The 25,775-nt window shown below is 50.1% G+C and overlaps 1 protein-coding gene across 1 annotated transcript; it reads left to right on the plus strand.

The window, feature by feature from the left end:
• The first annotated feature begins 2,943 nt into the window (after positions 1-2,943).
• On the plus strand, positions 2,944-23,082 carry LOC116825576 (zinc finger protein RFP-like). The gene is made up of 7 exons (XM_075071706.1): positions 2,944-4,888; positions 6,377-6,472; positions 7,070-7,300; positions 8,003-8,025; positions 16,634-16,749; positions 18,542-18,613; positions 22,543-23,082. The coding sequence occupies exons 1-7, from the start codon at positions 4,472-4,474 to the stop codon at positions 23,052-23,054; spliced, it is 1,467 nt and encodes a 488-aa protein (XP_074927807.1). The 5' UTR covers positions 2,944-4,471; the 3' UTR covers positions 23,055-23,082.
• The last annotated feature ends 2,693 nt before the right edge of the window (positions 23,083-25,775 follow it).

The following is a 25,775-nucleotide window of genomic DNA, read 5'->3' on the forward strand; positions in this document are numbered from 1 at the left end:
GCTAGACGGACCCACGAGCAAATGCCTGGAAGGGGCTTGAAGAAAAGCCGCTGGGTAGCTTTAAGTGAAAGCTCTAAGAGCAAAGCTTGAGGACTGAGTAAATAAAATCAAAGAATCAAGCAATGCTTTCCTGGGCAAGAAAAGAAGCAACAACATCCTCGCTGTGAGAGAAATGCATTAGCAACCTCCAGCTGCCAGGGAACAGAAGGAAACTGGCAATAAAGTAGCCAACTCATGTTAGCAACTACAGAATATTATGGGGTGGCACTTAGCCACACCATTGTGTTGCAGCAGCATTTTTTTCCCAAACCAAGTGATCTCTTTTTCTTTAAATTCAAAATCACAGTCTGATTGGCTAGAAACCTGATACGCCACCTGAGGGCCCAGGGTAGGGTCAGGGGTACAAAGCTGGAGTCATTTGTTCAAGGACTTCCTGAGATACAGCCCCTCCCAACACAAGCTATTTTTAAAAGGCTGTGGGCTAGGCATGGAATTCCAGCAGAATCATGTTCATGGCTTGTTGAGGGAGACTCCCAGCACACTCTGTAGCTTACAGGAGATGGCCCTGGGCTGGAAGGCAGAAGAACTCACTCTCTTCTGCTGCGGCTTCTCAGCAGTTTGTGTTGGCTGAGGCATTGCACCCATGGGGAGGTACTCGTCATCACTACCACCTTTTGGCAGATGTGATAAGAGGATGCAGAAGGTGAACTCAAACAAAGCGGAAGATGATTCATAGATTCCAAGGCCAGAAGGGGCCACTGTGATCTAGACTGATTTTCTAGTCTCCTGTGTCACACAGGCCACTGAACTTACCCCAGATAATTCCTAGAGCATCATTTTGATCTATTTTTTTCCAAATCTTCATTTAAAACTTATCAGTGACAGAAACTCTACCATGTCCCTTGGCAAATTCCTCTAGTGCAGGGGTCTCAAACATGCGGGCTGCATGCGTTAGAAATGTACACCTTAATGCCAGGTCGCTGTCTAATACAGCAGGCCCACACCTCAATCACTGAACCCCTCGGCCTTTGGAAATGAACCTACCAGCTCAACTAGCCACACAGGCCAGTAGTTCAGGCTTGGTGCATGGCCCAGCTGCACAACACTGAAACAAGGGTTCAGTTGACTCAGGCTTGGAGCGTGGCAGACACCAGGCTGGTTCAGTGCATGGAACAAGCACAGTCCTGAGACTGGGGACAGGGGAGGTAGCTGAGAAGAGGTCGACTCCGTGCGTGTCTCAGGCACGCAGCACTGCAAGCGGGCTGGGAGAGCTGGCAACCAGCCGACTTGGGGCATGGCAGACACCCAGTACCAGTCACTGCTCTTTTCCCACCATGGTTACATTTCTTTTTCTGGGCCCAGCTGGCTGCTTCTCCTAGGCCCCCTCAGTCTGTCCCAAGATGCCCCCTTCTGCAGCTGGACTAAACAATGGAGCTGGGAGACACTGTGTAACCCCTTACCCTGTACAATGTAGGGGTCCCCATACCAGCTCCCCTCATACACACTGTCCTGGGCCATTGGTCCTCTGCCCTGACCTAGGATGAATCTGTCTCTAAAGGTCAGGGAGAAGCTCTGTCTGCACAATCCATTGAGTCCATTGCCTTTCTGCTGAGCCTCACGTGGAGGGACACAGTCAGTGCAGACTTTGCTGGTTACCTCGGTGTATGATGGAGAAGCCTACACCCCGGGAACCAGGCTGAGATCCCAGCACATTTCACACAGCCCCCTGCGCAGCTGCTCAATGGACTTTCAGCCACTGCCCCCATGGACAGGATGTGGGTTGTTAAACTGAAACAGACCAGCCAGAAAAAAGCATCTTTACTTGGTCTCAACCCCAAGGCTTTGACACTCACTTTGTTTCTCCCCAGAAGAAGGGGTTTGGGGATGGCTGAATCTTTCTCAGGTGCCTCCCTGAAGGGAATCCAGAGAGAACAAGGTCAGATGTAAGTTGAGCAGGGAACCAATTCCAGGCTCTCACCTCCCCACGGACCTCTGTGACTCTGAGCCTAAGACTCACAAAGATCAGGGTTTATCGGGGTGAGTGGCTCTTTACGATGCTGATAGCAAGACCCCTGTCTCCATGTTCAATTATTCCTTCACTGAGAAAATCTTCCCTTTTCTCTTCAGCCTCTGAGATCATACCTTAAAACTATGCCCCTGAGAGCCAATAAATGGATTTCACTAGGTGTCATTTTTTCCCTACTGTTTCACAAGCCTCCAGTTTACTAAACTGAAAAAAGAAAGGATTTGAGCAAAGTTAAAAGAAAGGCTCAGATTCACAAAGGGCCTCAAGCAACTAAGACTTGGTCTACACTACAGGGTTAGGTCGAAGTCAGGCAGCTTATGCCGACCTAATAATGTCAGCGTTCATACTAGTGTTCCTCCCACCAACATGCTAGGTTGACTGAATAGCTCCACCCCTCCAAGAGAGGTGCTGCACTTACGTCAACATAGTTAGGTCAACACAGTGGCAGTGTAGATGCTGCGTTGCCCACATCAGTTTAAGTGGCCTCCAGGAGGTGTCCCACAATGCCCCATTGTCACCCACTCTGGTCACTGGTTTGAACTCCGCTGCCCAGCAGTCAGATTCACAGGAACAAGCCCCTCCTGTTTAAAGACTGGGAATTTTTGAAATTCTATTTCCTGCTTGCTCTGCATGGAGAGCTCCCCTAGCAACTGCCCAGCTGAGCAGGCCGGTTACAGGCTCCCAACGCTCTGCTTCCTGCACTGCACAGAAGATGCTGGATCTCCTGGGTCTGGGGAGAAGAGGCTGTGCAGGCCTGGCTCCGATCCAGCTGTAGAAATGTGGACGTCTATGAGCAGATTGCTCGGAGCGTGGGGGAGAAGGGCTACAAGAAGGTTCTGCAGCACTGTCCAGTGAAAGCCACAGAGCTGCGCCAGGCATATGAGGGGACGAGGGAGGGAAGCAGTTGCTCTGATGCCGCTTTTACAAGAAGCTGCACGTTATCCTCTGTGGTGATGCCATGCCACCCCCGAGCCTCATGGATACTGGAGGAGTTGGACTCATGGGCCACCACAGGCAACACTGAGGACGTGAATGGGGGACAGGCGAGCAGGGGATCAATTGTCAGATTCAGGGCTTATATTCAGCTGGAGCTGTCCAGAGTGGAGCTCTGGTAAATATTTGCTGCGTGGGCCCACAGCCCAGCTCCATGCACATTCCCACACCTTGCCCCCTCTGTCTACTTCCCTTTCTATTAACCATGCTAAAGTAAGGGGCTTTCCATGGGTAGTGGATAGAGATTTAAGGTCTGAATTCTCAGTAGCACAGTCTTGCCAATCCCAAATTTTTAAAAATCATGAGTCAGGACCCCCAAAATGACGTGACTGCCTCTTGTGAGAGAGAAAAATAATAATAAATGCTGAGTTCTTTCAGTTGCCTTCTGGTTTCTCAGACCTTTAGGCTACACTCAGATCACATTTATAAGTTTTTCTCTGCACCCAAGAGAGCTAGAAACCTCCTTTGTTTAGGAAAGGAAAGCCAAGAGTCTCACCTCATCCCATGCTTCCAGGAGCTGGGGCTTTAACAAACGCACCAAATATCATCAGACTTATTATAAAATTGTGAGCGTTGGTGACACTGAGGCTCCTTTACACTGAGCCACAGCAGCGTTCGTGTCCATGAGAATCAGGCCTTTGAAACATCGATTCCAGCTAAACCAAGTTTTTTGACTGTGAATTTAAAATGACTTGATTTGGAAGGATTAGATTATATCAATAAGTGTCTGTAATCGTTGGTTTCACTTTGCACACAAATTGATGAAAGAATGTTTCCATTGATAGTAACTTAAATTTACAAATAGGCACAGTAAGAAAAATGCAGCATGAGAACTTATTAGAGTTTGATTGAAGGATGTTTACTTGGTATATGTTGAAATGTGGTGCTGTCAATTTGTGTTTTAATGGTTACAAAGTTTGAACTTTCTGAATCTCAGTATCGACTGTCATTAAATAATTATTGTATGCCCAAAATATTGTCTGACACCCTCTATAAATTCCCACAGCTGTGAACATTTAAATTGATCAAAACTGTGCAACTGTGGAAGTTGAAATAGATAAATATAAAAAAATATTTTAAAATAAATGTTATCTGTCAAAATTTTATATTAAATAAAATGAACTCTGCCCAAGCCTAAATATCACTTCTTAGACAAACAGTTCTGCAGGCTCATCAGGACAGGTGGATGGATTCTGATGTCCTCCATGGGAAGCCCCAGTGACCCTCCACGGCAGCACAGGGGGCTGATTGCAGGATCAGAGCCCTAGTGGGCTACATTTTTCATGAAAGCCTCCAGGGGGTAATGTTACCAGCTGGAAGTTGGCTCTTTCCAATTCAGCAAACAGAGTGAGTCAGTTCTAGGAAGGGAAACACCCCCTTGTTGCTGCAGGCGAGGCATGGGGTGAAGGCAGGACATTGAAATTTACCCTGTTACACTGCCCAGAGGGAGCCATGGCTGCAGAGAACCCTGTGGAAAGTCTCCAGGAGGAAGTGACATGTCCCATCTGTCTGGAGTATTTCACAGAACCTGTCACTCTGGAGTGTGGGCACAATTTCTGCCGAGCCTGCATCGGCCAGTGCTGGGAGGGATCCCATACAGCCGCCTCCTGCCCTCAGTGCAGAGAAACTGTGCAACGGAGAAACCTCAGGCGCAACAGGCAGCTGGCAAATGTCCTAGAAATAGCCAAACGGCTGAGTTTACAGGCAGCAAAAGGAGCAGGAGGGGATGGGGTGTGTGAGAGACACCAGGAGGCTCTGAAACTGTTCTGTGAAGATGATCAAACCCCCATCTGTGTGATCTGCAGAGAGTCACAGGATCACAGAGCTCACACAGTGGTTCCCATAGAGGAGGCTGTCCAGGAGTACAAGGTAGGGAATTGCTGTCAAGTTTAATGGGTAATAACTTTGGATTTTAATTAAAGGCTGATTTCACTGAATGTTACCTGTCACAGGTGTGATGCATCATTCAGCTCTGTAAAGCCTTCATTGTATGGGTGATGTTATAAAAAGTAGATGATCAGCTAGCATGGCAAGAAAGGCAAAAATTGAAGTCTTTAAAATATCTGATATGGGAAGATTTTCTCTAAGATTCTCAATCCTTTTCAAAATTACCTTCCACTGTTAACTGATCAGTGAGGTTTAAATCACAAGAGCTGCAGGTCAGTCTATGTGGGTGTGTTACCTTCAGCCTGGAAAAGAGAAGGTACAAGCTGCTGTTACAGATTTGTTTAATAAAATTTATTATTATCTTTATTTGCATCCCAGTAGCCCTAATAGACCACAAATGAGATCTGGGCCCTGCACAAAACACAGTGAGGGACAATCCCGGCCCTGAGCAGTTTACGGTGTAAATAAGCAAGACGAACAAAGGGTGGTAAGGGAAACTGAGGCACAAAGGGCAGTGAGTTTCCCAGGGTCACCCAGCATGTCAGTGGCCGAGCTTGGCATAGAACCTAGCTCTTCCCTGTCCCAGTCCAGGGCCCAAACCACTAGACCATGCTGCCACCTCATTATTGGCCCCCTGGTGAAGAAGTTAGGGGCAGGGGATCCCAGGAGGGGACAGTCAGGCGACAAGGAGAATGGGGGGTTGGATGGGTCAGAGGTTCTGGGGGGGGGGCAGGAAGTGGGAAGGGGCAGATAGGGGGCAAGGGCCAGGCTGTTTGGGAGGCACTGCCTTCCCTACACAGCCCTCCATACAGTTTTGCACGCTGATGTGGCCCTCGGGCCAAAAAGTTTGCCCACCCTTGCTGTAAATCCAGCTCTATTTCCTTCTCTTTCTCTCATTTTCACCGGACAAAGACACATCCAGTGCTGTGTCCCTACCGGACAGGGATAGTGCTCCACAAAACTGCGACTGCGCAGCTTCCAGCCAGACGAATGGCCTCCCGACGTCTCATGGGGTTTGCCCTGGTGCTTAGACCAGCTGTGTCCAACCAGTGCAGCCCCAGGGCTTCAGGGCTGAACTCCCAGCCCATATTTAAACCCTGGTGGCTTCTGGGATTTGTATCACTTTGTTCATTAAACCTTCTCAAACACAGATTTATTGATTCACCCCATGTGACTCCAGAGTCCTGCTATGCGCTACACTACTAATCAGTTCATAAATACCAAAAAAGCTTGGTTATAAATGAGATCTCTCTCTAATTACAAAAAAAAAAAATTGAACCTAAATTGGTAACAAGTCTGAATATGACACAATCCCAGTCTGCACTGATAAAGTTTCATCTCCTTGGTGGTCCTGATGTCAAAAATGTGATTAGAACCAACCAATCTGAGGCTTTGGGTGGAAAAACACCCAGCTCCGCACCCCTCTCAACCCTCCAAATAAAACCTCCCAAATCATGTCTGTTTCTTCAGGAAAAAATCCAGGTCCATTTGAAGGCTCTGAGGGAAGAGCAAGAAAAGCTGCTGGGAGTGAAAGCGACTGGAGAGGGGAAAAGCCAGGAGTATCTGGTAGGTGCCTGTTGTTATGATCCAGCAGGGACTGGCAGTGGGAGGTCTGTTTGGAGGTAGATTCCTATGTGGCTTTGGTGAACTTGGGCTTGTGTGTGTTTCTCCATGATCATGGATTGCTGGGTTAGATTCATGTGTAGACAAGCCCTAAGCTTCCATTGCAGTTGATGAGTTAATGTCTAGCTCTTGTGGCTTACCCAGAAATCCTCCTCAAGTGAACTGAATGTCAGCTGTGAAGTGCTGGCCACTGTGTCTGGTCATTTCATGCATTAACATGTTTGATTCTTTTTTCTCCCCTGTTGTCTCTGTCAGTGTAATGCTGAGTCCTGCCTCCTGCTGCTCTGGGTCTGAATTCCCAAAGGCCATAAATAACAGAATATGCTAACATGGCAGACATGGAAACCTCCCTTTCAGAGATGCAGAGGCCAAAAGGGAAGGTGTGAGAGAATCCTCTCCTTAGTACCCATAGGGTAGAGTAAAATGTCAGATATCTGAGGATTTTCAACAAAGTTCTCCCTCCTGCACACTCAGCTCTCCATGAAAGGACCCCAGGCACCATTCATGTACCTGACCAGCCCTTTCCCTATTTTCCTGCAGAAACAAACACAAACCGAGAGACGGAAGATTGTGTCTGAATTTCAGCAACTGCCGCAGTTCCTGGAGGAACAAGAGCGACTCCTGCTGGCCCAGCTGGAGAAGCTGGACGAGGAGATTGTGAGATTCCAGAATGAAAATGTCAGTAAACTCTCCCAGCGGATTTCCCATCTCAGTGAGCTGGTCAGTGAGCTGGAGGAGAAGTGTCAGAAGCCAGCGAGTGAATTCCTGCAGGTGAGACTGAGTGAGAAACGGAGATGCAGACTCCCTGGCTCCATGGCTGGAGCACCCATGGAAAAAAATTAGCAGGTGCTTAGCACTCACTGGCAGCCAGCACCCCACCCCCCCAGCCTCTTCCCTGCTTCTTTCTGCCCTTTCCCCCGAGCACACCCCATTCCCGATCCTCTCCCTCCCTCCCAGCACCTCTTGTCTGCCACAATCAGCTGTTCCACAGTTTGCAGGAGAAGCTGGGAGGGAGGGGGAGGATCGAGGTGTGTTTGGGGGATGGGGCAGAAAGAGGCGGGGAAGAGGCAGGGTGGGGACAGGTAGAGGAGGGGCAGGGGTGTGGCATTGGGGGAAGGAGTGGAATGGGGGCAGGGCCTGGGGTTGAGCGCCCAAAGGGACAATTGGAAGCTGGCACCTGTGGTTAGAAACATCCCAGATCCCCACACAGGGAAGGGAGGGCGCCTGAATCATAAGCAGAGGGGTCCAGCAGTCAGAGATCTCACTGTAACTCGCATGTGCATTCCTGTTCTTTGAAGCGTTACAGACACATTGATATTAGAGAAGGAAAAGCCCCATTAGCTCAGGGAATCCATGGCCCTGGGGTCAGGGCAGGGCCTCTCTTCCCCATATTTGCAGAATCCCTTCCCTGGGATCCCCTGTGTGTGCGTGTCAGATGGGACTGAAATTCCGCCCCCTCTCTCTGTCCTCTAGGATATCAGAAGCATCTTGAGCAGGTACGTAGCTCTCTCTCCCTCCCTATCACATTTCACAACGTTGGGAAAGAGATTGGTGGTGTGACTTTCAATACCTTGGGGGAACACTCTGTAACCCCAGAGTCCTCATTTACATATAATCGTGATATTGCGTATACAGCATGCCATGTGAGGTATCATGGAGAAGGTTATGATCTGCTGAAACACTGTGTTCCATCAAAATGTGTATATTATGAATACCTATGAAGTTATGAGAATGTGCTGTATGCTTGTCACTAAGATAATCTGTGGGTTTGGGAGGCGCCCAGATACTAGCTCTCCAGAGAGAACGACAAGGGAGGTAACCAATACCCGAGTGTGTACTGAACAGACAACACCAGCCCTTGTCCAGCAAGGGAGCTACAATGCAGTGACTCACTTGCATAAGGCCACACCAGAGGAATTGCTCAACCTTGTCTGGGGTCTCAGCAATGCCCACCAGAGACATGCCTGGACTTGTGTTCTCCAAGCACATGTGCTAAGGGTATAAAACAGAACACAGGGGGGCATGCTTGGCCTTTCTCCTGCCCCCACCTATACTGCAAGCAACCAAGGGTATGTCTACACTATGAGATTATTCCGATTTTACAGAAACCAATTTTAGGAAACAGGTTGTATAGAGTCTAGTGCACGTGGCCACACTAAGCACATTAATTCGGTGGTGTGCGTCCATGTAGCCCGAGGCTAGCGTCGATTTCCAGAGCGTTGCACTGTGGGTAGCTATCCCATAGCTCTCCCATAGTTCCTGCTATCTCCCCCACCCTTGGAATTCTGGATTGAGATCCCAGTGCCTGATGGGGCAACAAATATTGTCGCTGGTAGTTCTGGGTACATCCTCCCCCTCCCTCTGTGAAAGCAGCAGCAGACAACCATTTCGTGCCTTTTTTCCTGGATGAACTGTGCAGATGCCATACCACAGTAAGCATGGAGCCCTCTCAGCTCAAGACAGCAGTCATGAACATTGTAAACACCTCGCTCATTCTTGTGCAGTTTATGCTGAACCAGGACCTGAAAAACCAGGCGAGGAGGAGGCGGCGATGGCAGCGCAGCGACAAGAGTGATGAGGACATGGACACAGAATTCTCTCAAACCACGGGCCCTAGCGCTTTGGAGATCATGCTGTTAATGGGACAGGTTCTAATCGTGCAATGCCGATTCTGGGCGTGGGAAACAAGCACAGACTGGTGGGACCACATAGTGTTGCAGGTGTGGGACAATTCCCAGTGGCTGCAAAACTTTCGCATGCGTAAGGGCACTTTCATGGAACTTTGCGACTTGCTTTCCCCTGCCCTGAAGCGCCAGAATACCAAGATGAGAGCAGCCCTCACAGTTCATAAGCGAGTGGCGATAGCCCCATGGAAGCTTGCAACACCAGCCAGCTACCGGTCAGTCGGGAATCAATTTAGAGTGGGCAAATCTACTGTGGGGGCTGCTGTGATGCAAGTAGCCAAAGCAATCACTGACCTGCTTCTACCAAAGGTAGTGACTCTGGGAAATGTTCAGGTCATAATGGATGGCTTTGCTGCAATGGGATTCCCTAAATGTGGTGGGGCAATAGATGGAACCCATATCCCTATCTTGGCACCGGAGCACCAGTGCAGCCAGTACGTAAACATCAAGGGGTACTTTTCAATGGTGCTGCAAGCACTGGTGGATCACAAGGGACATTTCACCAACATCAGCGTGGGAGGCCGGGAAGGGTTCATGATGCTTGCGTCTTCAGGAACACTAATCTGTTTAACACCTGCAGCAAGGGATTTACTTCCCAGACCAGAAACTAACAGCTGGGGATGTTGAAATGCCTGTATTTATCCTTGGGGACCCAGCCTACCCCTTAATGCCATGGCTCATGAAGCCATACAGGCAGCCTGGACAGTAGTCAGGAGCTGTTCAACTACAGGCTGACCAAGTGCAGAATGGTGGTAGAATGTGCCTTTGGACGTTTGAAGGGATGCTGGCGCACATTACTGACTCGCTCGGACCTCAGCCAAACCAATATACCCATTGTTATTCCTGCAGTCTCAGTGAGAATAAGGGAGAGACCTTTATGGTGGGGTGAGAGGCTGAGGCAAATCATCTGGCCTCTGATTACACGCAGCCAGACACCAGGGCAGTTAGAAGAGCACACCATGACGCGGTGCACATCAGAGAAGCTTTGAAAACCAGTTTCATGACTGGCCAGGCTACAGTGTGAAAGTTCTGTTTGTTTCTCCTTGATGAAAACCCGCCCCCTTGATTGACTCATTCCCTGTAAGCAACCCACCCTCCTCCTTCCATCACAGCTTGCTTTCTAAGGAAATAAAGTCACTATCATTTAAAAATCATGTATTCTTTATTAATTGCTTATAAAAAGAGGGAGAGAACTGACAAGGTGTAGCCCAGGTGGGGTTTGGGAGGAGGATAGGAGGGAAGGAAAAGGCCACTAAAAAAGTTCAAAGTAATGACAGCATTTTGCTTGGGCTGTTCACTGGGGTGGAGTGGGTAGGTGCACTGAGCCTCCCCCCACACATTTTTACACGTCTGGGTGAGGAGGCTATGGAACTTGGGAAGGTGGGACGGGGGTTATACAGGGGCTGTAGCGGCACTCTGTGGTCCTTTTGCCGTTCCTGAAGCTCCACCAGATGCCGGAGCATGACAGTTTGATCACGCAGCAGCCCCAGCATTGCATCCCGCCACCGCTGATCTTCCCGAAGACACCGCTGATCTTCCTGCCGCCAACTCTCATTTCGAGCGTCCCTTCTGTCCTCACGTTCACTGGCATCTTTCCTGTACTTTGTCACCGCATCCTTCCGCTCAGTCAGATGAGCTCTTTCATTGCGGGTTGATTCCATGATTTCAGTGAACATTTCGTCTCATGTCCTTTTTTTTCCACCACCTTATCTGAGATAGCCTTCAGGACGGAGGAGGGAGGCTTGAAAAATTTGCAGCTACAGGAGGGAGGGAGGGAAAAAAGGGAGAGAGTATTTTAAAAGATACATTTTACAGAACAATGCTTATACTCTTTCATGGTGAACAACACTATTCACATTACATGGCACATGTGATTTCAGTACAAGGTTGCATTTTGCATCTTAATATTGAGTGCCTGCGGCTTTGATGTTAGAGATCATAGACGCAGGTCTGGGCAACAGAATTCGGCTGGCATGCAGCCATGGCAAGCCATTGTCTTTCAGCTTCTGCAGCCTTCATATATCCTGTGCTCTCTTTTCCCACATACCAAGCAAAGCCCATTGAGTGCTGCGGCTTTCCTGTTAACGTGCAGCAGCGGAAGCCAAACTACCCCTCCCACCTCCAATTCTCTGGGATGATCGCTTTTACCCCCTCCCCCACCACCACGGCATGGCTGGTATCATGGAAGATCCCTGCTAGCCAAATGCAAAAAAGCTCAGCTCCAGTCACGTCCCCCTCTCCCCCCAGCTTGGCTAACTGCAGGGAAGGATTTCCACCACCACCGCATGGCTGGTATCATGGAAGATCCCTGCTAGCCACCCCCCACTGCGTGGCTGGTATCAGGGAAGATCTCTGCTAGCCAAATGCAAAAAAGCTCAGCGCCAATCACGTCCCCCCTCTCCCCCCAGCTTGGCTAACTGCAGGGAAGGATTTCTTTACAGCCACAGGCAAACACAGCCCATTAGGAATGGCCACCTCTGTCCCCATAATTAAATTCTCATATTTCAACCAGGTTACCATGAACGATATTGCTCTCCTGAGGATAACACAGTGAGATAAAGAACGGATGTTGCTTGAATGCCAGCAAACACCAGGACAATATGCTGCCAGGCTTTGTCATGCAATGATACCAGATTACTTGCTACTAGCATGGCGTGGTCAAGTGTCCTACCATGGAGGACGGAATAAGGCTGCACTGACCAGAAACCTTCTGCAAAGGCTTTTGGAGTACCTCCAGGAGAGCTTCATGGAGATGTCCCTGGAGGATTTCCGCTCCATCCTTTTCCAGTAGCTGTACTGGCCGCGAATGCATCCCAAGTCTGGGCTGCCAGAATTAATGGCAGGGAGTATTTGGGACAGAAGGATACAGGGCCCCAGATCTCTCTGGTTAAGCAGAGTGTGATCCCAAAGGCCAGTATGCTACCTGACCAAATGACAGAGATTGTGGGGGTTGGGCAAAAGCAGATTCCTCATACCACTAGCTAAAATCCATTTGGTGTGTGGGAAGGTTTGGAAAGTGTTTTCACTGTACGGGTAATAGAACACCTGCTAGCTGCTTCTTGGTAATGATTTTTTCCTTGTAGCTCAGGTTAAAGTATTTGCCTGCAGCAGGAGGGAGTTTTATGCTGGGATCCCCAAGGGACAGGATAAGGTCTCAGGAACTGCTGAGGGAATGAGAGAGATCCTCCTTGATTCCTCTGCAGCAGGGGGAAGCCACATGTTTCCAGGTGTAGGGTGGTTGAGACCAGCTTCTGCACTGCAGCTGGAGGCACCACCACATCAGGAAGAGATGGGGGTGTAATGCCTGTCAGGGACAGAACTGTCCAGGTTGTTAGCTGCCACATTTAAGTCTGTTACTGAGTGGCCAGAGAGGTTGAAGTGTTCTCCTACTGGTTTTTGAATGTTATGGTTCCTGATGTCAGATTTGTGTCCTTTTATTCTTTTGCATAGAGACTGTCTGTCTGCTTTGGCCAGTGTACATGGCAGAGGGGCATTGCTGGCACATGATGGCATAGATCACATTGGTAGATGTGCAGGTGAATGAACCCCTGATGGCATGGCTGATGTGATTAGATCTTATGATGGTGTCACTTGAATAAATATATGGACAGAGTTGGCATTGGGCTTTGTTGCAAGGATAGGTTCCTGGGTTAGTGTTTTTGGTGTGTGGTTGCTGGTGAGTATTTGCTTCAGGTTGGGGGCTGTCTGTAAGCGAGGACTGGTCTGTCTCCCAAGATCTGCAAGAGTGAGGGATCATCTTTCAGGATAGGTTGTAGATCCTTGATGATGCACTGGAGAGGTTTTAGTTGGGGGCTGAAGGTGACAGCTAGTGGCGTTCTGTTGTTTTCTTTGTTGGGCCTGTCCTGTAGTAGGTGACTTCTGGGTACTCTTCCAGCTCCGTCAATCTATTTTTTTCAGTTCAGCAGGTGGGTACTGTAGTTTTAAGAATGCTCGATAGAGATCTTGTAGGTGTTTGTCTCTGTCTGAGGGATTGGAGCAAATGCGGTTTTATCTTAGAGCTTGACTGAAGACAATGGATCGTGTGATATGTCCTGGATGGAAGCTGGAAGCATGTAGGTAAGTATAGTGGTCAGTCGGTTTCCGGCATAGGGTGGTGTTTATGTGAAAATCGCTTATTAGCACAGTAGTGTCCAGGAAATGGACACTATTAATTAGCCTATATATATAATCTTCTTACTATATGTTCCATTCTACGCATCTGATGAAGTGGGCTGTAGCCCATGAAAGCTTATGCTCAGATAAATTTGTTAGTCTCTAAGGTGCCACAAGTACTCCTGTTCTTTTTGCGGATACAGACTAACATGGCTGCTTCTCTGAAACCCAAGACACCAAAATCCCAGAACCCTGATTAAATTAAGAGCCTACACAGTAGGGGACACTGAAGGGAAAGTAAAGCCAATGACTGATTACATGGGAGGGAGTCAAAAGACACCATGGGTGTTGTACAAACCAACCTCAAACCAGACTAAGAGCATCGTGTCATATACATACTTGTAAACACCCATCTGTGATAAAATTTTGGTATTAATGTTAAGTCTTGGAATAAGAATTTTGATACCAATGTTAAACCTTATGGTAATGTTACTTCTCAGTTAATACTGCTAAATAGATTTAAAGCTCACCACAGCAGAGAAACCATAAAAAATACGGTATGCTATGTGAAGGGGGAAACTGAGACATGCCGCCTCATGGCCTGGATGGTTGGATGTCAAAAGAACCATAACACACGCTGCCTTCGAGATAGTCAGTGACTAACCCTCTTGCACTAAACTAAGAGTGGAGGTGTGACATTCTATACCTTGGGGGGAACACTCTGTAACCCCAGAGTCCTCATTTACATAGAATGGTGATATTGCGTATACAGCATGCCATGTGAGGTATCATGGGAACGGTTATGATCTGCTGAAACGCTGTGTTCCATCAAAATGTGTATATTATGAATACCTATGAAGTTATGAGAATGTGCTGTATGCTTGTCACTAAAATAATCTGTGGGTTTGGGAGGCACCCAGATACTAGCTCTCCAGAGAGAACGACAAGGGAGGTAACCAACACCCGGGTGTGTACTGAACAGATAACACCAGCCCTTGTCCAGCAAGGGAGCTACAATGCAGTGACTCACCTGCATAAGGCCACACCAGAGGAATTGCTCAACCTTGCCTGGGGACTCAGCAATGCCCACCAGAGACACGCCTGGACTTGTGTTCTCCAAGCACATGGGCTAAGGGTATAAAACAGAACACGGGGGGGGCATGCTTGGCCTTTCTCCTGCCCCCACCTATGCTGAAAGCAACCAAGACACTGAGGGTATGGCTGCACTTGCAGCTGTACAGCACTGGGAGTTAAACCTGTCTTCATACAGTTGAGTAGGGAAAGCGCTGCAGTCTGGCCACACTGACAGCTACCAGTGCACTGTTGTGGCCACATTTGCAACATCTGTAGCAGCATTGGGAGCGGTACATTATGGGCAGCTATCCCAGCGTTCAAGTGGCTGCAACGTGCTTTTCAAAAGAGGGGGGTGGGGCGGAGAGTGACAGGAAGCGTGGGGGAGAGAAAGAATGGATTTTTGGAGCCGACACTGTGTCACCAGCTGCCTTGGAAGTTCCGACCCCCTCCCACACCCCTCTCTCACTCACTGAAAGCAAACAGCAGTTTTTTTCCTCACAGACCAGATAAGCAGCCGCTCCAAAACGGACCCCCCACCCACCCACTGCGCTGCTTTTCTCCTCAAGCCCCCTCCCTCCCCCTCTCTTCAAGCAAACACTAGCTGTGGGCGTTCCAAAGGGAGCCCCATGCCTGCCTCTGCTCCTTCACAGCAACCAGGGGCTGTGTTTGGTTTTTTGATAAGCAGCTCCAGAGCCCAGAGTTCACAACAAAACAAAGAGAGTAATCCTCACTTAAAAGGATTATGGGAAGCCTCCAGAGGTCAGGCACAGCATACTAAAATTATTCCCTGTTTACACTGGCACCCCAGCACTGCAGCAGCAGCGCTATACTCTTTATTCCTGTTATGGAGGTGGAGTACGAGCAGCACTGTAGCCACGGAGATACAGCGGTGTATGTGCCTTGCCAGTGTGGATGGGGAGTGAGTTACAGTGCTATAAAGCCACCAACAGCACTGTAATTCTCTAGTGTAGCCAAGGCCTGAGAAGACTTAAGACTCCAATGAACTACATTATCCAGTGGGATGAGAAAACTGCTTAATCTAGATGTTACCCCGTCTAATAGTGTTGAGAGTTTAGACTGCGTTCTTATATTTTCTTTTCTTTTGGTAACTAACTCTGACATTTTGTCTATCGCTTATAGTCATTTAAAATCTATCTTTTGGAGTCCAAAAACTTCTTTTACTGGTTGTCTTTACCAGTGAGATTGCCTGAAATGTGTGGTAAATCTGCTCAGGTTTTGCAAAGGCTGGTGTATATCCACTTTCCCTTGATGAAGGGGTGAACCAATTAATAAATTAGACGGTATATTCCTGAGGTAAAATACTGGGAGCTGGGGTAGGGATGTGGGATTTGGCTGGTGCCTTTCTCTGTGTGATTCATGAGTGGCACTGGGATCATTCATGCAATCTAGCTGGGTGTGGAGCTCTGCATGCTCTTGTGCTGAGTGATAACAATGCCTGGAGGGGTTGGCTGCTTGTCACTAGCAAGGCATTGTGAGAGACAGCCCAGGCTGGAGAGAGTTAAGGGGGTGCAGTGGTCCCACAGTCCCAGGCTGCACCCTGGGGAACCCGTCACAGTTAGCACCGCATCTCCCCAGGGCTCTACAACAAATTGTGTGGTGAAGATCACATTCTGGATACAAATGTCTCTGGCCAACTTCAGCCTGAGGTTCTCACTTTTGTAAAGAAGACTCTGGCATTGTCCATTCAGTGGGAAAGACTGACCTCAAGTATTTCCTAGAGATGTCACATCCCTAAGGGACTGGCTGCCTCAGGATTGTGGGGCCTGTCACTGCTGGGGCCCTGGTCACCATTCAGCCCAAGGCAGCAGTGGTCAAGAGTCTTCTTCACCTGAGGACTGTTTGGAAACCTGTGTGGAATGAGCTGAGGAGGTGGGAGTTGGTGTCTCAGTCTAGTTCCTAGTGGGCAGATTTCTACAGCACTTCGCCTGGGAACCTCCTGTCCCTCAGAGCATGGAGACCATGGAGTGAACTGGCCATGGAGACTCAATTCGCCTTTTATCTCCAGAGCGGGTCTCTCCAAGCCAGAAGTGAAGAAGATTAACGGGTCCTCGAAGGGGAAAGTTGCACGGCCATGGGCTGTGTTGCACCTGCTCTGAGGCTGGGAGAAGCAGAGGAATTCTAACTCCAGGCCCATTAGAGCGACGACTCACCAGCAAGAACTTATAATAAGCCACTAAATGAAATATAATCACGTGAAATTGTTTCTCTCCAGGTGTGAGAAGGGGAAGTTCCAGGAGTCAGAGAAGATTTCTCCTGAACTGGAAGAGCAAGTCAGTGGTTTCTCACAGAAAACTATTGTGCTGTTGGAGGCTCTGAGGAAGTTCAAAGGTACCTAGAAGGGATCTAGGAGGGGAAATTGGGATAAGTGTCTGAGACTGTCAGAGGTGAATGGTGCTGGTCAATTGGTTCATAATTAGATTATGCTTTTATTTAATTGTTGAGTGCGAATGGCACATACTTGGGGTGCAAATCACTCAGGTTGATTAATTCAACCCCTTATTTGTTCCAAAAGCATGGCTTGCTATTACAATTACTGTGAAAGTAAGAAATGACAGACATACTGAAAGAAATAGTGCCCAGTTACCTTCTCCTGGGGCACAGGCAGGTCATGATGCATTTCTCCTATGATGCTCTAACTACCCCTTACAATGTCTTACATATTATACACATCCAGATTATATGTTCTTTTCCAAAGCCAAGTCAGGCAGTGCAAACGCACAATCTCAGTTTGTCCAAACTTATGCATAAGAAATGACCCTTGTACCAGTTCTCAAAACTTAACCTAATAACTAGTGGAAAGCAGACATTTTGAGCAGATGTAGCAGAGGCCCAGGCATCAGGATGTCTTCCATTAATTCATGACTTACCAAAGGTCACAGCATTAAACCTCACGAATAGCAAAATGGTCAAATTTGGGGCACCTGAGTTTCTCTCTCCCAACTAGAGGGCTGCAGGGCAGGTGCTCCAGAGCTGTGCAGCCTCCACAGCTGCAGATGGAGTCAATGGGAGCTGCAGGTGCCCAACGCCTCTGAGAACCAGGCTCCAGGTGCTTAAAGGTCGACACCCAACATCTAGACCCCTAAATTAAAGGCCACTTCTTAAATCTGGACCCAGCCCATCACTGGGCTCTGGTCCTGTACGGCAGCTAGTCTGGGCCAAATGGGCCATAGGGAAGGAGAAAGCCCCTCCCCCACAGTGAGGGATCCCTCCAGCACAGGAGCCTCTTGTACCTCCTCCCCAGCAGCTGCAGGCACAAGGCGTGTTCCTGAGAGGGCTGGGAATGGGGTTGGGGTGGTGAAGGCAGGAGGAAGAGGGAGGGGTGGATGAGGGACAGACAGACATGGGCAGTGTAAAGCTGGGCCTCTGACACTCTGCGCTCTGGGCAAGACACACGGGGGCCCTTGAAATAGGGATGTAACTCTGACTGGCTTCAGAACTTCCTCAGCCTGTGCCAAGGTCTGCACCAGCCCCTGCAGCCACTGAATAGCGGAGTCACTAACTGCCTCCCCTCTCCCTTTATGCCGGTACAGGGGTGAATCTGGCCCCTGCAGCCAACCTTCCCCCTGCCTCAATTTCCACATGGATAAAATGATTTTATTATTATTGGTATTTCTGCCTATTGAGGACGAGGTCCCATCGTGCTGCTCTCTGTGGAGACGCTGAGTAAACAGACCCAACAGATCACAAGTAGTGCCAGGATTTCGCACACTCTCAATATCCCGTTTGTGTCAAAAGGACCCAATTGGGTAAAGTTACTTTTATGCCAAAGTCTTTGCATGATCTGGGTCTAGGTTATGACAAAAGGCAGCAAGTGAATGAGAGAAACCAATTGGAGTCTGAAGGGTGGGAGGGGATGATGAGGAAAAGTAAATCTCATTTACATATTGTCTGTCCTGTCCAGGGTTGGTTGTGAGGCTGCAAGGACGTTGGTTCCATTGATGGGAGCGGCCTGAATGAGAGAGGAAATAGAAGATTTCAGACCATTTTGTACTAAATACCTGAGTGCGTCTCTGTCTGTTTCTCTGTCATGATGAAAACACAGGTCTATGAGTTGAGAGTGGTGATGCTGTTATAATATGAAAGCCTGAAATCTCACCTCTCTTATGCTTTTCCCCTCCAGACACTCTGCCATCTGCACTGGAGACAAAAAGAGGGGAATCCCTAGGAGCACACAGACAGGGTAAGGTTACAGGTGGAGATTGTCTTTAAATTATGAGAAAATTCTAATACAAACATCTTCATGAGATTGTAGCTAAAGTTACCAACCAAACTAACAGCAACCATGACACACAGCCCTACAAATAACACAGTAAACAGTGAGGAGATCCAGGGGCACTGGAACAGGGGGGACTAGAGGGCCAGACCATACCACTTTTAAAAGTGGGATGATCAGGCCCCCCCCAACTTTTTAACATGGGCATAGTTTGGGGGCAGGCAGTGCATGATTTAGAGTTAGTGGGGCCCGGTGAGCAGCTTCATTTTGCCCCCCCGTGGGACCCAGCCAAAAAAAAGAACATTCTCTCTTATCTTCCCCCTCCCCCCCGTCTTTCATTCTTTTTTCCTTCATCCTCCTCCTATATTATAAGTAATAGGAAGTAAATGAAAATAAAGAGAGGTACCTTGATTGGGGCAGGGGATTGCGGTGCAGGAGTGGGTGTGGGGGTTGGGCTCTGGGAGGCAGTTTGGGTGTGGGCTCTGGGCTGGGGCAGGGGGTTGGGGTGGGGGGGTGAGGGATGCAGGTTCTGGGAGGAAGTTTGGGTGCAGGCTCGGGGCAGGGTGTTGGGGTGTGGGAGGGGGTCAAGGGGCGGGGCTTATCTTGGGTGACGTGGCTGCAAAAGCAACTGGCACACCCCTCTGGCAGTGGCTCCTTGGTGGGGGGGGCAGGATGGTCTCTGAACAGCACTACCAGCAGGCGCCACCCCTGCAGCTCCCATTGGCCGCAGTTCCCGGCCAATGGGAGCTGCGGAGTTGGTCCCTGGGGCAGAGGCAGTGCATGGATACACCCACCTCCTCCAGGGGCCACAGGGATATGCCGGACACTTCTGGAAGCAGTGCAGTGTGGAGGGAGGGAGGCAGAGGAAGCAGGGAGCTGCCTTAGCCCTGCTGTACTGCTGATGGCACGTCTCTGCGTGCCCCTTGCGGGGAGGAGGAGGGCAGGGGATCAGGCAGCGTGTAGAGCCGCCTCCCCCTCCACACACTCCCCCCGCCAGGGGCGAGCGGAGACGTGCCAGGAGGCAGCCACTTCCGGGAGCGGTGTGGGGCACTGGCCAGAACATGCAGGCAATCTGCCTGCCTGAGCCCTGCTGCGCTGCTGCATTTTGGGGTCCCCCCTGTCGTTGGGGGCTCTGTGGCACTGCACGGTGTGTTTAATGGTAAATCCACTCCTGGGGGCAGGGGACCATGTTGCCCCCGAAACTGCAGGCCTGGGACAGGCCTGGAGCCAGGGCCATCCCTAGCCAGTCTGGGGTTCTATGCAGCCCCCCTGTGGGGGGCTTGTGGGGGGCCCCAGGCCTCCATGGGTGGGGGCTGGCTTGGGGGGCAGGTGGCGTGGCTCGGGCCTGGTTGCTGCACTTCCTGCTGCCAGTGAGTGCAGGCCCAACCCTGCTGTGGTCCTCAGGCAGTGGGGGCGGGGCTGGGACAGGGGCTTAGGCGAAGGGGTGGAATGGGGGCAGGTCTGGGTTGGAGAATAGATTGGAAGGGTGGGGCTGGAGGAGAGATGGGAAGAGGCAGAGGAGGGGCAGAGGCCATGGGAAGGAGGTGGAGCAGGGTCTGGAGCAGCACATACCTGCATACTTGGCATATGGGTAAGGACAGCCCTGCCCAGAGCTTCGCAGACAGTTTCTGTGCTTCATGGTACGGCAGCTGATCAGCTTTCCCCCATGATGCACAGACCCTGCCTGTGGCACCAGCCTCTTCCTGGTCCTGGCCCCTCTCCATGGCTCTACCCCTTCTCCTCTTCGCCCAAGGCCGTGCCCCTGGTCAGGCCACAAGCTAGAGGTGGGTTCTCACCGAGGGAACCCGGGACACGCTGGGAAGCCCTGAAGCCAGTGGTGAGCAGGAGCCGGTTCCCACCAGTTTGTGGGAACCGGTTGTTAAATTTAGAAGCCCTTTTAGAACCGGTTGTCTCGCAAGGGACAACCGGTTCGAAAAGGGCTTCTAAATTTAACAAAAGCCCCAGCAGCTCCCTGCCCTTTCCCCAGCCCTAGCTCACCTCACTCCGCCTCTGCCTCCTCTCCTGAATGCTCCCCCGGCTTCTCCTCCTCCTCCCTGGCTTCCCGCGAATCAGCTGTTTGCGCGGGAAGCCTGGGAAGGTTAAGAAGGAAACGGCAGCTTCCTGCAGGTGAGCTGGGATAGGGGGGTGGGAGCGCGAGGAGGGCTCCAGGCACTGCATGGCTCCAGCCTGGCCTCCAATCCCGTCCCTAGGCGGCGCAGCTCCAGCCCGGTCCCGATTTTGGCCGGGCGGGGCTGCTCCGGCCCGGCCCCTGGGCCCAGCCAGCCGAGAGGCACGGCTCCGGCCCAGCCCTGGTCCCAGACAGCTGGGTGCCCCAACACCAGCCCCGGCCAGCGCCCCAGCTCTGGTCCCAACCCCGGCCGAGTGGCCCAGCCTGGCCCCGGCCCAGCCCAGCCCCCACCTCCAGGCAGCATGGTAAGGGGGCAGGAAGCAGGAAGGGGGTGTTGGACAGAGGGCAGAGGAGTTCGGGAGGTGAATTAGTGTTGGGGCGATCAGAGGGCAGGGAACAGAGGGATTGAATGGGGACAAGGGTCCCGGGGGGGCAGTCAGGAAGGAGCAGGGGTTGGATGGGGCGGTGGGGGCAGGCAGGGGTTCCAGGGGCAGGCAGGGCACAGAGAGAAGGGGTCGTTAGATGGGGCAGGGGTCCTGGGGGGGCCATCAGGAATGAGAGGAGGGGTTAGATGGGGCGGCGTGGGGTGGGGGGGGTGGATGGGACAGGGATCCTGGGGGGGGAGCTGTCAAGGAATGTGGGGGGTTGGATGGGGCAGGAGTCCCGGGGTGGGGCATGACCCCCTCGTGGGGTGAGGAAGAGGGAACCGGTTGTTAATATTTTGGCAGCTCATCACTACCTGGACCCTCCACCTGCCCTGGGTGGCACACTCCAGGGAGCGGGACATGGGCCAGGGACTGCTCTCAGGCCCCCTGGACCTCGGCCCAGGGCAGGTGGAGGATCAGGGGCACTCCACAGCAGCCAAGGTTCCCAGTCTTGTCTGGGGAGGCGGGACCTCGGTGGGAATAGAAGGTGTAGGATGGGCCCATGGAGGGGGTGGGGCCACAGGCTTCGGGACCTCATGCCCCCCCACCCCCCAATTCTACCAAGTTCAGGAACTCCTGGGTAGATCCCAAGCTGATGTCACACAAAAAATCCTGACACCAAGTTTAGTGCTGAGTTCATGCCCATGCTGATGAACAGAAACACTCACTGAGCAGCCTGTGAACAGAGCTCTCTGCCCTGAGGGCTGACACATCCCTCTGCTTTACCCCGGTGCAGGGAGTCTTCCCCCATTGCTCTTCTCCAAAGTCCTGCTTTTCCTTTGGGCAGGTCTGGGCTCTCCCATTGGAGCTGCTCACTGCTTCCTGGATAAGGGAGATGCTCTCCCTGTGATGCTGGTAGCTCCTCCTTTTTCTCTAGGCTGGGGATGGGGTTACCCCACCCAATGCCACCTCCTACTCTCTGATGTTAAGCAGCTCTTCCCCAGTACTGCACCTTCCTCTCTGTTCCCTGGCCTGGGAGTGGAGGCTGCATTAGGGGAGGGAGCTTCCCTCTGGGGTTTAAAGCTGGTACCTAATTTTTCTGCTCCCTTCTCATTAAAAGCTTCTGACACCTGTCTGTATCTGTGCTGCTGGGAATGGAGCAGCCCCAGAAGGGGGAGCTGGGAGCTGAAGCCTCTGCAATAAATGAGAAACTAGTTAAGTGGATCCCATTACAAAGGCAGAGCAACTGCAGTGACATCGCTGCTCAGTCTCAGGTGCCCAGGACAGAGGCAGCTCCCTGGGATCCAGGCCAGGACTGTTCCAGCCAGGACGGGGCTGCTGGGAAGTGTGAGAAATGGTCCCAGCCTCCCCCAGAGCTGAGCTCTGCCTCTAACGCTCTGATTCTCTCTCCCCAGCGAATGTGACTCTGGATCCAGACACGGCTCATCCCCAACTCGTCCTGTCTGGGGATCGGAAAAGCGTGAGATGGGGACACATACGGCAGGATCTGCCCAACAACCCTGAGAGATTTGACCCTGAGCCCTGTGTGCTGGGCTCTGAGAGATTCACTTCGGGGAGACATTGCTGGGAGGTGGTGGTGGGGGATGGGCCATACTGGGCTGCGGGGGTGGCCAGAGAGTCTGTGAGCAGGAAGGGAGGGATCAGCCATAGCCCTGAGGGGGGGATCTGGGCTGTGGAACGGGACTGGAGTCAATTTCGGGCTCTCACCTCCCCTGCGACCCTCCTGCCCTTGAGCCGGGTCCCCAGCAGGATCCGGGTTTGTCTGGACTGTTACCAGGGGCAGGTGACATTTATCGATGCTGATGACGAGGTCCCGATCTTCACTTTCCCACTGGGCTCTGTCCCTGGGGAGAGAATCCGACCCTGGCTCTGGGTGTGGAGAGCCCGGCTTAGCCTGTGTCCCTGAGACCTGGAGGAGAATATTCCACTGGGGACCCTGAATAAGTTAAGGAAATTAGTTAGGGAAGTGGATTGGATTGAAGAACTTGTGGATCTAAATGCAGAGGAGGCCTGGAATTACTTTAAGTCGCAGCTGCAGAAACTATCGGAAGCCTGCATCCCAAGAAAGGGGAAAAAAACCATAGGCAGGAGTTGTAGACCGTTTGTATTTCTACATCCTTACAATAAAAGAGCTCAAACAACCTTTTTCTCTCCAAAACAAAATGTTATTCAGTGCATGAAGGGTTCAGACGGCATAAAAGCTTCAGTTCTCAAATTCTGATTCTAAAGAAGCGGCTTATTTTGATAACATTTTAATTTTACCTATATATGCTAGTTTATTCACATGTCCTAAAGAATACCCTAAGAACGGTAGAGCAGTCATACTGGGTCAGACCAATGGTCATCCTAGCCCAGTATCCTGTCTTCCAATAATGCCAATACCAGATGCTTCGAGAGGACTGACAGAAGAGATAATGAGGTGATTCTCCTCTGTCACCTATTCTAGCTTCTGGCAAATAGAGGCTAGGGACACTTCAAGCATGGTTTTTGCATCCCTGCCCTGTGCACTGTTGTAGAGATAAGACGTACTGGGATACTTTTAATCTCTGCAGCTTCCTTCCTTTGATTAAAGGGCATTCAGAAGCGCAGTAGCAACTTCTCTCATTTTTTTCATCAGGTATGAATGTTGTCTTAGTAACATAATAAAATAACACCGACCACTCATTTTTTGCTCACTCTTAGTGCTTTAACTTACATTTATTATTTTATATTAACTTAGAGTCCAGTCAGGATCAGAGTGAGTGTACCAATACATGAAGATATGGGTGAAAATGCTGGTCCGACTGAAGTTGATAGAACTCATCTGTGCTTGTTATTTGAAATGGTTGCAATCTAAGAATGACACTGTGGTTCTTTTCCACCTGCCACAAGCAAAGATCAGCTGGTGCTTGAGCTAGAGCTTATTTGGTATGAACATAGAAGTCTTGCTGAATGGGTATTCTTTGTATGAGTATATCTACAAGTACAGAGTGGGACCTGGACTTGTGGACTCAGTTTCCAAGTCCCACATTTTGAGCATCCATTGCCAATGGAAACCATGGCTTCACAACCATTCTGGCATTCCATGCTGTTACACAGCCCCAAGTCGGAACTTCAGCTTCTCTGGACATGTACTATTGTATCCCAGGGTTTCTAGCTAAATCTGCTCTGGTTGGGAGAACTTGTCTATATGTCGCAGGAGATGACAAATGTGTTTTACCCATGATGCATCCAGGTGAACCATTTGTCTATACGCCCCTGAGGAGAGCTTCTCTACCTCATCCTCTCAGTCCTATTTTGGGACCCAAGGCAATGAGTCTATAAGATGCGGAGGTCTTTAGTGGTTTTTGAACTGCTGAAGCACCTCTCAGAGGAGTATACTGACATGTCTGCAACCCAGCTGATGCTGCTCATGCCCGTTTTTGCCTTAGCTACAGATTTCCCTCTGTGTAGACCATTGCTTCTGAGAGGCTACAAGCACAGAGTGGTAGATCGACATGTCATGCAGCCTGTGATGACCAGCATGGTCCAGAACTTTTTGCATGAAGAAGCAAACATTCCTGAGGTTCTGATCAACTTTTCCCTACCTCCAGTTCTAGACACCCACGGAGAGCAGCTATTCCTGTCCAGAAGCAGATCACTATAGCCATCTGGAAGCTGGCACAACCAGACTGCTATATGGCCATATCTAACCGTTTGGAGTTGACAAAACAGCTGTAGGGGTGGTTGTTGTAAAGGTTTGTGAGGTAATCAGGATGGTGATGAACCCAAGGTGGTGGGCTATTACAAATGTTCCTAAAATAATTGCTGGTTTTCGAGAGAATGGTCTCCAACTCCACCGGTGCCATTTGTGGAATTATGCACCTAGTTTCTCTCGCAAGAGCATAAGAGTACCTGAACTGATAAGGATCTACTGTATCAATTTGCAGGCTGCAGTCAACCCAGGGGTAGAAACGTGGATGCTAATGTGGATGCATGGCAGGATACTTGGGTGTTCCACAGATCAGGATTTACCTTCATGAAGGAAATCGGACATTTTTCCCACTGCATGCATTGTATAAATGGAGTCATTGCCCTGTTGTTTTCTAAGGGAGCCCACTTAATCCCTGTTCCAATGGCCTGGTGAAAGGATGTTCAGTTTACACACTCAGTAAGCTGTAGGATGGCGGTGGAATGTGCATGTGGCAGCAGTAGATAGTACATTTGAAATTCCATTAGCATGTATTCAAAAATATTGGGTGCTAGTGTCCTTAATGTAGTCCACACTATGTGGCTTGCTGGGCTCTGTAGAATCTTGGCAAGAATGTTTAAGCTTGTGAGTAGTCCCACGGACTTAAGTATATTTGTCTCTTGTCTGCAGTCATGGAGTCATCATGCTGTGCACTGTTAGAGCTTCTGTGTTCTATCCCAGAGGTGTTTCACTTCAGTGGTAGATGAAGCAATACTCTGTAATACACTTCATAAATTATCTTGAGATCTGTTCACACGAGATGTTATTGAGGGCTTTCCTGGCCATACTGGCAAATCTTTTTTGTACTTGTCAATCACTATATAAACAGGATTACTTTCTACTACTGCTTACTTCTTCCAATACAAAAGAGGAAAATGCAGTATAATAATAATTTCTACTGATTCATGCAGAGACCTT

This window comes from Chelonoidis abingdonii, chromosome 12 (assembly GCF_003597395.2).
Source record: "Chelonoidis abingdonii isolate Lonesome George chromosome 12, CheloAbing_2.0, whole genome shotgun sequence".
Taxonomy (NCBI): domain Eukaryota; kingdom Metazoa; phylum Chordata; order Testudines; family Testudinidae; genus Chelonoidis; species Chelonoidis abingdonii.